At 43.4% G+C, this 12,216-nt stretch overlaps 1 protein-coding gene across 1 annotated transcript in view; it reads right to left on the bottom strand.

The window, feature by feature from the left end:
• Window positions 1-216: 216 nt before the first annotated feature.
• The window catches only part of LOC124805390 (myrosinase 1-like), a 121,838-nt gene continuing 109,838 nt past the window's right edge, over window positions 217-12,216 (bottom strand). The window contains exons 16-18 of the mRNA XM_047265952.1: window positions 7,680-7,783; window positions 6,543-6,690; window positions 217-272 (exon numbers count right to left, since the gene is read on the bottom strand). Of these exons, the coding sequence (XP_047121908.1) occupies window positions 217-272; window positions 6,543-6,690; window positions 7,680-7,783 (308 nt within the window). The remainder of the gene's footprint in view (window positions 273-6,542; window positions 6,691-7,679; window positions 7,784-12,216) is intronic.

The raw sequence follows: 12,216 nt of genomic DNA, 5'->3' as shown, positions 1-12,216 counted from the left end.
CAGGTTACCTTATCAATAAGATTGAGGTTACGGATATGAAAGTAGCTAGGATGATTGCAGGTACTAGTAGATGGGAACAATGGCAGGAGGGTGTCCACAATGAGGAAATCAAAGACAAACTGGGAATGAACTCTATAGATGTAGCAGTCAGGGCGAACAGGCTTAGATGGTGGGGTCATGTTACACGCATGGGAGAAGCAAGGTTACCCAAGAGACTCATGGGTTCAGCACTAGAGGGTAGGAGGAGTCGGGGTAGACCAAGGAGAAGGTACCTGGATTCGGTTAAGAATGATTTTAAAGTAATAGGCTTAACATCAGAAGACGCACCAATGTTAGCACTGAATAGGGGATCATGGAGGAATTTTATAAGGGGGACTATGCTCCAGACTGAACGCTGAAAGACATAATCAGTCTTAAATGATGATGATGATGACGATGATTTATATTTCTCTCTTTACTGCTAGTTTCCAGGTCTTAGACCCATTCTCAAACCATTCTTCTATATCAGACAAGCAGTCAAGGTGGAACCTGACATGGTCACTGGGCACCAGTGACATATAAAGGAGCTTGAATAAACAAGCTTTCTGCCCGTGGCTTCGCAGCATACAGACATACATATTTCACATATATATTTATGCACATATACCATCTCCATTGAATTTCCCCTGAAATTTCATTCGAATGCAGTGGAAAACTGTAGTGTAGGCTCAATACGGTTTAATCAAAAATCGTGGACAATAGTTCAACTTTTTGGATGTGAAAATGGAATAAACACCACTTCTCAAACTCGAAATAGGATGCTGTAAGTATTTAATTTCTTTTCTTGACGTTCACGGACATTACTTCTATTTTTAAATTTTGATTATCTCAAGTGTGTGGATTGAAATGAAACTTCGAGGAGTTTTGAGAGCAACCTTCATTTCAATTCACCAACAGTGCACCAAAACGGATGAGCTCGTTGTGTTCGTGAATCATTCTTTGAAGGTTCAGTACTATACCATACTTTTCTCACGCTACAGAATCATATCTTCGATCTACCTCCAGTTTTTCATCTCCTATAAAGTATATCTTAACAGTTTCATTTCTCCATTTCTTACGGGAAAAAGAGATTCAGGCCTGTGGTAAATTTGACATGGTACTTTGAATGTGGTCGCTAATCCATTTTCTTCTACTTCAAATAACGTTCCTAATGAAGGCATGTGAAAGGATGAATTACGTGGCCTCATATTGTTCAATAATAACAAAATACATATACAAAAAGGGACTAATTTCTGGGTCGAAATTCCTGAAGCTCTACTTACGTTTACAAAGGAATGATTGAGAATAGCGCTGCCGGCCGTAGTGGCCGTGCGGTTAAAGGCGCTGCAGTCTGGAACCGCAAGACTGCTACGGTCGCAGGTTCGAATCCTGTCTCGGGCATGGATGTTTGTGATGTCCTTAGGTTAGTTAGGTTTAACTAGTTCTAAGTTCTACGGGACTAATGACCTCAACAAATGAGTCCCATAGTGCTCAGAGCTATTTGAACCATTTTTAGAATAGCTCTACAGCATCGGAACTAGCAACGAAAGAGTTAAATATTAGCGGTTAACACAAGAACATGGAATATCTAGTCCAAGACAGATTCGGGTGCAGAGTGTAACGGCCACTGGCCGCTGCGGGGCACCGAGCGAGGTGGCGCAGGGTTAGCACACTGGACTCGCATTCGGGAGGACGACGGTTCGATCCCGCATCCGGCCATCCTGATTTAGGTTTTCCGTGATTTCCTAAATCGCTTCAGGTAAATGCCGGAATGGTTCCTTTCAAAGGGCACGGCTGACTACCCCTCCTTAATCCGGTTAGACCGATGACCTCGCTGGCTGGTCTCCTCCCCCAAACAACCCCCATTGCGGGGCCGAATGCCGCCTCGTGGTGCTGCGAGCGCGCCAAGGAAAATCAACAGGCGACGAAAAGACGCTGGGCTATCTTTCCAGCGACGACAAGGGGGCCCAAATGGGGAAAACAAACTTTGACCTAGGACCGATTATTATGATACCGCATCTGGGAACGTGGATCCCGGAAACGGCGAACCTGGTCGGCTGATGGCGTGTTACTGTCATGAGAATTCGTGTGTTGAAGGGTTTATGACACCGCGAGCAGACAAAGGTGTTGGATGCCCACTCCTCATCGCAGGACATGGAAGTCAAAGCCTCGCTCCCTCTGCATAGGAGGGTAGGCGGCAGTAGGGGGCAGATTTAACGACGGCGTACAGTGCTGCTGGTACAGGCGCAAGTGTTTCGGAGCACACGGCTCGACGCACATTGTTAACACAGCAGTTCGCACCAGACGACCGCTCGGTGTTACCATGACGACCCAACGACATCGTCGAGAATGGACCATGGATCAATGGAAACGTCTCACCTGGTCTCACAAGTCGTGTTCTCTTTTTTTTTTTTTTTTTCTTTTTTTTTTTTTTTTTTTTGCACTAAGTCAGCGGTCGTGACTACATACGCCATCATCCAAACGTACGGCTAAACTTAACAAGCACCATACAACGGACACAGGCTGCTGTAGGCACAATAGGGTATTTGTTTCCCGGAAATCGTCTTGACTGGTTAATTATGTCATCGTACGTTCAGAACACGCTTATGTGATGCCTGTGCCGTCACTGTTTAGTACTTCCGCTGCTTTTTCGCAGTGATGCCTTGTTTTGGAATTTACTTTTCGGAAAATGGGCCATTGAACAAATAAATCTACAGTATGAAACTCCGGAAAAAAATTGTTTTTGAGCGTTCCAAAGAATGAGAAGGTAAGTAAAATTTGGTAGCAACTCGCTCATAAAGATCAAATGCCCAATACGTGAGTTTATTTCTGTAAGCATCATTTTGATGTAAGTAGACACTGTATGAACACGGGCGCTGATGACCGCGCAGTTGGGCGCCCCACAAAGCAGAAATCATCATCATCATCATCATCATCTCTATGAACACATTATAGCCTGTAGCGTAGTAGATAGCATGCTGAACGTCTAATGCAATATTTGCAAGACCGATTCTCATTCGGAGGAAGTTTGTTTTTCTTTTCCCCTCCTCTTCTCTTCACTTAATACTGGTGTCTTTTTAAGTTTACTTTATTCGTAATACAGTTATGTAGTAGCTTTAAATTCTATATGATATGACATTTCAATAAAATTGCCATTTAGTAACTTCATTTTACACTTGGTCAGTTCGAGATACATCACAAAGTTGGAGTGAAGAAACTGTATTTAATGCGTGTGGTAGCTCTTATTCCGATGACTCTGGAACACCATTTAACATCTTCCGACCGCATTATACTCCCCAAACAAGTCATCGAAGACAATAATTTGTCACTTACAACTGTTTTCATTCAACCTGATGTAAAGCTGTGTGATTCTGACAAAGAGAAAAATTGAACACTGCTTGGAACCCACGAGGAAATGTAATAAGAAAGTGAAAGTCGGTCCTGCTTAATCACTTTTAGATCACAGTGTTTCAGCATCACTGACATATGCAGTAAAATAATGGATACTTTAAGGTTCTACTGCGTGAACTGCATATTTCGTAGAGCTAATTTTCCGGTGATTTAAATTAATGACACGGAGGAACAGAACATGGCAGTATGTAAGCCGATGGTGCTCTGCAGATCCCCACGAGTGTTAGGACGCTGTCTGAAAATTTGAAAACTGAAAAAAGAGGTACCTGGAAAACAGTAGTCGTTCTGGCAACAACTACAAATTTTAACTGCCAGAACTAGCCTCTGAATGAAAATGTTTCCAACGTGTCTTATTGAGCAGGCTTTCACAAGCAGCCTTGGAAAACCTTTAGCGTGGTCGGAACAAATAACACAGTTCCAGATTCCCGCACTTTTAACATAATTCTGCAACTTATTGCTGTGTCACAGTACTTCCTTACCAGTCACCATGCAATGCAGTTTTCATGTTTCTTATTTCCGGAACTTGATTATCTGGGTTGTTTAGAAGAACGAAGAGGGCATAAACGCATCAACTTTCCGAAGGATTCCGCAGTCAGTCTTCACAAAATTCCTTTCCACTTTTACTTAGAAGTTGGAAACGCATTTTCCATCACTAAATAACTACACCGTTTGCAAAAATGTACGAAAAAAAAACACTAGAAACTTCCATACGGTGCATGTTCCAAGGAACATTGCATCATAATTCGGAGTAACACAGGTGAATAAGCAGCGGAAGTACTAGACAGTGACGTCAGCGGCATCACATAAACGTGTTCTGAACATACGATGACATAATTAACCAGTTAAGACGATTTCCAGGAAACAGTCACGTATCGTAATTACCTGCCGACACTGAGCAAGTGACTTTCAAGTAAATTGTCGCCCCTGTAAAGGAGTACACATAATGGACGTACGAGTACAGGTTGTAGATGTGTGGTTGACGACATACCGAAGTTTGGGTCTGACCGTGAGTCGTGCTCAGGTAGCCCGAGGGTTGGTCGACCGCTTGGCGATAAGTGGGAAATATCGGCTCAAATTTTCATTGAAGTCATCCCATTATGCAGCCGACGGTTGTTCATATTCGCAGCTGCGAAGACATTTCATGTACATGTGTACCAGTAACTACGGCTAACACTCTCGTAACACAAATAGAGCTTCGTGTTACTCCTGGCGTGTGACGTCACCAGAGCTTCAGCAATAACAGTGCGTTTTCGATCATGTGACCAAACCTTGGAATTTAATGACTTTTGGCCTTTAATTACAAAGTAACAACAATCCGAACCATATTTTTAATATAGGGAAATAGCCTTTAGTGCTACAGGGGATATTCACCTGATCTTCCGTGGTACTCGTAGCAGTAATCGAAGGGGCCATGACAGGTGTGAACTACATGATCATTATTGTGCATCACCTTCATCGCTTCGTGCTTGATGTCTCCACAGGGGGCGCCAGCCTCTTCCAGCAGGATAAATGTTACAGACAAGCAGCCAGAATCACGCTCATCTGGTTTTGAGGAGCATGATAGTGAATTGGTAGTCTTGACCAACAAATTCACCTAGTCTGAACCTCGTGGAACATTTCTGGGGCGCTATTGGGCGCCAGCTCTGTACCTACGAGCCAGCAGCTATCATGCCACCTCTGCTTCCACATACCTCCAGAAAACTGCGGAGAACTTTTACAATCCATGCCGCACAGGACGCCGGCCGCGGTGGCCTTGCGGTTCTAGGCGATGCAGTCCGCAACCGCGGGACTGCTACGGTCGCAGGTTCGAATCCTGCCTCAGGCATGGATGTGTGTGATGTTCTTAGGTTAGTTAGGTTTAAGTATTTCTAAGTCTAGGGAACTGATGACCTAAGATGTTAAGTCCCATAGTGCTCAGAGCCATTTGAACCATTTGAACCGCACAGGACTGCTGCTGTGAGGTACGTTCCAAAGGCGGTCCAAACGCTGTTAGACGAGTTCATCAGCGTATGTTTTACATTCAGTCCAGTGAAGTGCTTTTATTTTTTGATTCTTTAGGTCATACTAGGGTCAATTAATGTGGAACACTGTCGTTGAGAACATCTCATACTGAGAAAGCATAGCTATTGATTCCAAAGAGACGGATGGAGAAGAAGAAGAAGAAGAAGAAGAAGAAGGAAAAGAAGAAGAGGTTGAACAGGGAGAACATGAAGAAGAAACAAATCAATGAGGATTTGCAGAAAATAAATGCGTGGTGTAATGACTGGCAGTTATCTCTCAATATTAGTAAGTGTGACCTACTGCGTATAACAAAGCGAAAGTCCCCATTAAAGTACAAGTACAAAATAAATGCCCAGTCTTTGGAAGCGGTAACATCCATCAAGTATCCCTGTGTGACTATTCGAAATGATCTTAAATGGAACGATCAGATTACACAAGTACTCTAGAGTGCGGTTTATTGATAGAATCCTGAAGCGATGCAGTCCATCAACAAAGGAAATTGCTTACAATACGTTAGTTCGTCGAGTCTTAGAGTATTGTTCGTCTGTATGGGACCCTTACCAGTTGGGTCTGATTTAAGAAATTCAGAAGGTCCAAAGAAGAGCGGCAAGATTCGTGACTGGTACATTTAGTCATCGCGAGAGCGTGTCAAATCTCATAGAAAGTTTGAAGTGGGACACATTTGCAGATGGACGACGCGCTAAACGGAAGAGGCTGCTCACTAAATTCCAAAATCCGATCTTTGCCGAGAATGTAGAGCATATATCATTACCACCAACTTTCAAATCGCGCAATGATCACCATTCAAAGATAATGGAAATTAGCCCTCGTCTGACGCGTTCAGACAGTCGTTTTTTTTTTTTCCCCTCAAGCGATCTGAGAGTGGAACAGAGGGGAGTAAATAGGACTTTGGCGTGAATAGTACCCTTCACCACACACCGCTTTGTGGCTAGCGGAGTATATATGTAGATGTAGAAGAAGTTGCAAAGTTAGAGCAACTACAGGCAAAAAGTAATCTCATTAAATTTTATGTTCTGTGGAAGAAATCACAGCATGAGTTGTTCTATATTCCGCTTTAAAGGAAATGACGCTGCTAATAGGTGCATATTTACCTCTGAGGTACTCAATCTCTTCCTGAGTGAAAGTTGGCAACCGTGAGCGGGGACGCCCCTCTGCTGCGCTGTTAGCGTCTACCCTCTGACGTACCACCGCCGGGTAATCCCCCTCCTGGCTGAAGATAGGGTGTGCGTAGAGCCCAACCTGGTCAATATCAAGACAAACGTTTGTCACTACCAGCGCACTTTCCTCAAACGTATCATTGATGCACACAATAAAACGTAGATAGACTGCATGACTGATGAACTTACAATCTCGCAGTACCTATACTGTTTTTTAAATATATCTAGAAGTTTTGTAAACTTATTACACGTCATCACATATTATTTGAGTTATAGCAAAAAGTTCTGTATGAAAAATGAAAAGATATATTAATGCCAGGAGCTTTTTACTTGTTACTCCTCTCCTCGGCAGTCATCTCTAATGTTCTCAAGAGCCCAGTACAGACTTTATTCGTAGTTTGTGTGTTTTTGACACGTGGGGTTGGATCCTACCACTGTCAACTGGAGGTATTTGAAAAGGATCATAAATTAACTTAAAATTTAATATTAAGAAATATACTGACTAGTCTTTTCAAACTCCTTCTACAAAATTACTCCATTACTGTGCAAAAGGATACCGGCACCTCTCGGAACTTTACTGTTTCTGATATATTTATAAGCTATTGAAGTAGGCCAGGACACGACACATGAAATGGTCTGCAGGATCTGAGGCGCCCACATGAACTTCATTGTAAAGGTTCACTTATTGTTATTGCACAAAAACTTGTAGTCGCTATAAATTTTCTTTAAAGTATTATTCATCTGGGATTACTCTGCTCCGTTTCCACTCTTCTTGGTTCGGATTGGAAAAGATGTTATTCACGAGAAATGCAGCCCTCACAAAAAGTTTCAGTTTTTCAGAAATCACGCATTTATATTTAGATATGAGGGTTCAAGTTGTTTTCCCAAGAGCGATCACACTGCAAATCCTGTGGTATTATACTCAAGCATAGACATAACTGAATGGCGCTAACGGAATTGTTAGCTAAGAAGGTATCTGATGATAACGTACTGAAGTAAGTTCGCTGGAACAAGGCAAAATTAATTTTCTAACTAGAACAATCGCAGAAGGTCTGTTATCGTACCATTTACCATACTTACATCAAACTGATACTTCCTCTCAACTGCTTCCAAGTCTTCACTGGAGTTTGAGGCTGGTTTTCTTCCCGTTATATTTAACGTAATTCCTACGGTGCCTGAAACAGATTTCCACTTAGTAAATTAATAAAATACAGTACTTGTACTTAGCATGTTTTACATTATTTAGAACTGCACGAATGTAATGTGCATTATTCCATTATCGTATTGATGAAGCTCATCGTGGTGTAGTGAAGCAAGTTTGCAAGTATCGTACCATTAATTACAAAAAATGTGGATTAAGTTGCCACTGTAAACTAGTGGCAGTTGTAGGCTTATTAAATAGCAGCTACTACAACTATCAATAAGACAGCAACAAAAATTACTGCTAAGTGGAACAACGATTCAGTGTGAAACTCTGTCGAGATGATACAACAGAGGCCTGCAGTCGCAGCAACCAGCATTCTTCAAACGTAAAAGTGATAATGATAAATGAAAGTAATAAGTTTGATATTCTGAGTATTTTAGACGGTCAGGTTAATAAAAGTTAATGGTGCTTCAACATATTTACTTATTTTGATAGCAATACTATGACTGCAGTGTGAAGAAATTTTCTTTATTGTTTTCAATAGTCCAAAATTCAGTATACATTGAATTTGAGCGTACTTGCAGTAAAATGGTTTCATACATGGTTCTCCAAAAAACGTTTAAAGTATCAAAATATTACATTCTCTCGTTAGTTGACGGTAGCTGAATGAAAATAAATAATATTGCAAAATGTGCAGCCTTTCGTAATTTATAAAGAAGTACAGTTAAACGTAAGGGGTAAGCTTATTGCGGAGTGCTAATTTTTCTTAAGCATTTCACTGATGTTTTCCTCTTTGGCCAAAGCGAAGGAACAGCATTTGACAGACATGTCTCCAACTGGCTGTTGTAGCCAGTTCTCCATCAGCGACAGCACAACCCTGGCCCCCGCTTACAGCCACCGCCAACCACGTAACGCTACTGAGTCGCTTCTGGATTGCTGTTTTCCGTTAGAGTATTACTGTCGTTCTTAATACATGTCGATAAAACGAGTATCGGACTAGACTAATTTTGGCAGCGCTCGATCTAGCAGGCACGTAAAATTCCGGTTTAAAAATAATTTTTTTGTAATGGCAAACAAACCGGCGCTTTCCGTCGACAAAGGGCAGCGTATGAAAGACGAGACGAGCAGCAATTACTTGGGCTCACTCCAACTACACAAAGCAAAAATGAAATTGAAAATATTTGTCGAAGCACAAAAGATAATTCCCCAGACGACCCTTGGGAGAGACACCCTGTATACCTTCTGCCCACGCCACATACACATCTGACGCATATACCCTACTGGCCATTAAAATTGCTACACCAAGAAGAAATGCAGATGATAAACGGGTATCCATTGGACAAATATATTATACTAGAACTGACATGTGATTACATTTTCACGCAATTTGGGTGCATAGATCCTGAGAAATCAGTACCCAGAACAACCACCTCTGGCCGTAATAGCGACCTTGATACGCCTGGGCATTGAGTCAAACAGAGCTTGGATAGCGTGTACAGGTCCATCTGCCCATGCAACTTCAACACGATACCACAGTTCATCAAGACTACTGACCGGCGTATTGTGACGAGCCAGTTGCTCAGCCACCATTGACGAGACGTTCTCAACTGGTGAGAGATCTGGAGAATGTGCTGGCCAGGGCAGCAGTCGAACGTTTTCAGCATCCAGAAAGGCCCGTACAGGACCGGCAACATTTGGTCATGCATTATCCTGCTGAAATGTAGGATTTCGCAGGAATCGAATGAAGGGTAGAGCCTCGGGTCGTAACACATCTGAAATGTAACGTCCACTGTTCAAAGTGGTGACCGAGACGTGTAACCAATGGCAACCCATACCATCACGGCGGGTGATACGCCACTATGGCGATGACGAATACATGCTTCCAATGTGCGTTCACCGCGATGTCGCCAAACACGAATGCGACCATCATGATGCTGTAAACAGAACCTGGATTCATCCGAAAAAATGACGTTTTGCCATTCGTGCACCCAGGTTCGTCGTTGAGTACAGCATCGCAGGCGCTCCTGTCTGTGACACAGCGTCAAGGGTAACCGGAGCCATGGTCTCTGAGCTGATAGTCCAAGCTGCTGCAAACGTCGTCGAACTGTTCGTGCAGATGGTTGTTGTCTTGCAAGCGTCCCCATCTGTTGACTCACGGATCGAAACGTGGCTGCACGATCCATTACAGCCATGCGGATAAGATGCCTGTCATCTCGACTGCTAGTGATACGAGGCCGCTGGGATCCAGCACGGCGTTCCGTATTACCCCCTGAACCCACCGATTCCATATTCTGCTAACAGTCATTGGATCTCGACCAACGCGAGCAGCAATGTCGCGATACGATAAACCGCAATCGCGATAGGCTACAATCCGACCTTTATCAAAGTCGGAAACGTAATGGTACGCATTTCTCCTCCTTACACGAGGCATCACAACAACGTTTCACCAGCCAACGCCGGTCAACTGCTGTTTGTGTATGAGAAATCGGTTGGAAACTTTCCTCATGTCAGCACGTTGTAGGTGTCGCCACCGGCTCCAACCTTGTGTGAATGCTCTGAAAAGCAAATCATTTGCATATCACAGCATCTTCTTCCCGTCGGTTAAATTTCGCGTCTGTAGCACGTCGTCTTCGTGGTGTAGCAATTTTAATGGCCAGTAGTATATTTCACATGCCTCCTCCTCCCCCCTTACTGTGTCCACTTCTTTCTCCCCCTCTCTGTTCACCTCATTTCCCTCCCTCTGTAAGTCCATACCCTTCTCTTCGTTGTCTCTGCCTTTCCATGTCCTCCTCCCTCTCCACCTCCTCTGCTCCTCACTCTGAGCCGATCTTCCTCCTTCCTCATTGTGTCCAGTTCTCCCTCTCCCTTCACTCTGTCCCATCCTTTCTGTCTTCCTTGTCCCCTGTTCACTACCCCCCTACACCCTCCACTTTCCTCCTGCATCTCCCCTTCCTCCCCTTCTGCCTGTCGATCACCCCTTCCCCATCTGTATGTTTGTCCTCCCCTCAGACTCTGATCGCCTCCTCCTGCCTTCTCTGTTCATCTCATCCTCTCACTCACTGTCTCTCCATCTTCTCATCCACTCCCTCCGTCTTTTTCTATTCATATCCTCTACCCACTTTCTCTGTCCTCCTCATTCTCCCCCTCTCTCACTTTCTAGCTCCTCCTTCTCTTCTCTTCCCCCCCCCCCTTCCCCACTGTCTCTGCTCTGCCTTACTCATCTGTATGTGTAGCCCGTGCAAAGTGTACTGATACTACCTGCACAACACATTTCCTCCCCTGTCTCCCTCTTTCCATCTCCTACCCCCCTCCCCACTCTGTCCATCTCATCCTCTCCCTCTGCTGGACATACATTCACACATAAATCCCACCTGTGGTCTCTGATGGCTTGTTCAGAATATTATAATTATGATTTATTCAGCTTTCTGACCAGTATTATGTTTGTTTCCGTGAAAATACTTTCACAACACTGAAAAAATCCTGCAATACACAATCAGCAGAACATAGTAGCATGAAAGGATGCGAATATTTACGCAAAACTACTCTGATATGCTTGCTGTCACTGTGGGGACAGCTGGACATAGCTGCTTTTCCAGTGCATTCAGTGAACCCATAGACGATTAGCACCTTGGCCTATTCTCCCTCAGTAAACCCGCCCAGGCCGCCATGTACCGCTGTTAATGTACAATTACCACTACTAGAGAAACAAATCCCAGATTGGACAGAGGAGTACTGAATGCAAGCCTGAGGACCAGGATTAAAGTAGACCTTACTGTTGTGAACAGCAAGTACCGTGAGTGAAATGCCGGCGACATTTGCATTGCTTTGCAAATTTTCACCATAATACCGGTACAACGGTTAAGAAAGCAAATGAAATGTTGTTAGCCTGTAAGGAGAACACAGATAACTTGTACCAAAATATTTGGAAAATATTTCCTAACAACTTCCAAAATTTTGTTGGTGGAGTTCTGGTTCACCCAGTACGGTATACATTTTCAAATGGAACTTGCTCATCGACATTAACAAAATGTCAGTGCTTGTGTTATGGATTCCTCTGTAGTTTGAAAATTGTAAATACTGTTCAATGTGTCAGCTCTAACTTATGAAAAAAAATTGTATAAACAAATACTTTGGATTCTGAAGAAGAAAGAAGTTTGCCTTCGAGTGTGGTGTTCAGTACGCCACCCACCAGCCTTATTACAAGGCTCCAGTCTGTCATTGAAAGCCTGAAGTACGCACAGTAGCACTTCAGGGGAAGTTTCTGCGCAGTCAGTAGGAATACGGCCCTTTACATCATCTACTATAGTAGATTTGTCCTTATAAACAGTTTTATAATTTTCCAGAGAGAAACTACGGGAGTCAAATCTATTGAACCATTCGGTGATGGTGTAGGCCGCCTTCCTCGAATCCAGCGATATGAAAACAGTCACTGAAGATGAGCTATTGGTAGGATGCGGAAACAGT

Source organism: Schistocerca piceifrons, chromosome 7 (assembly GCF_021461385.2).
Source record: "Schistocerca piceifrons isolate TAMUIC-IGC-003096 chromosome 7, iqSchPice1.1, whole genome shotgun sequence".
Taxonomy (NCBI): domain Eukaryota; kingdom Metazoa; phylum Arthropoda; class Insecta; order Orthoptera; family Acrididae; genus Schistocerca; species Schistocerca piceifrons.
This window is presented reverse-complemented; position numbering and strand designations above follow the sequence as displayed.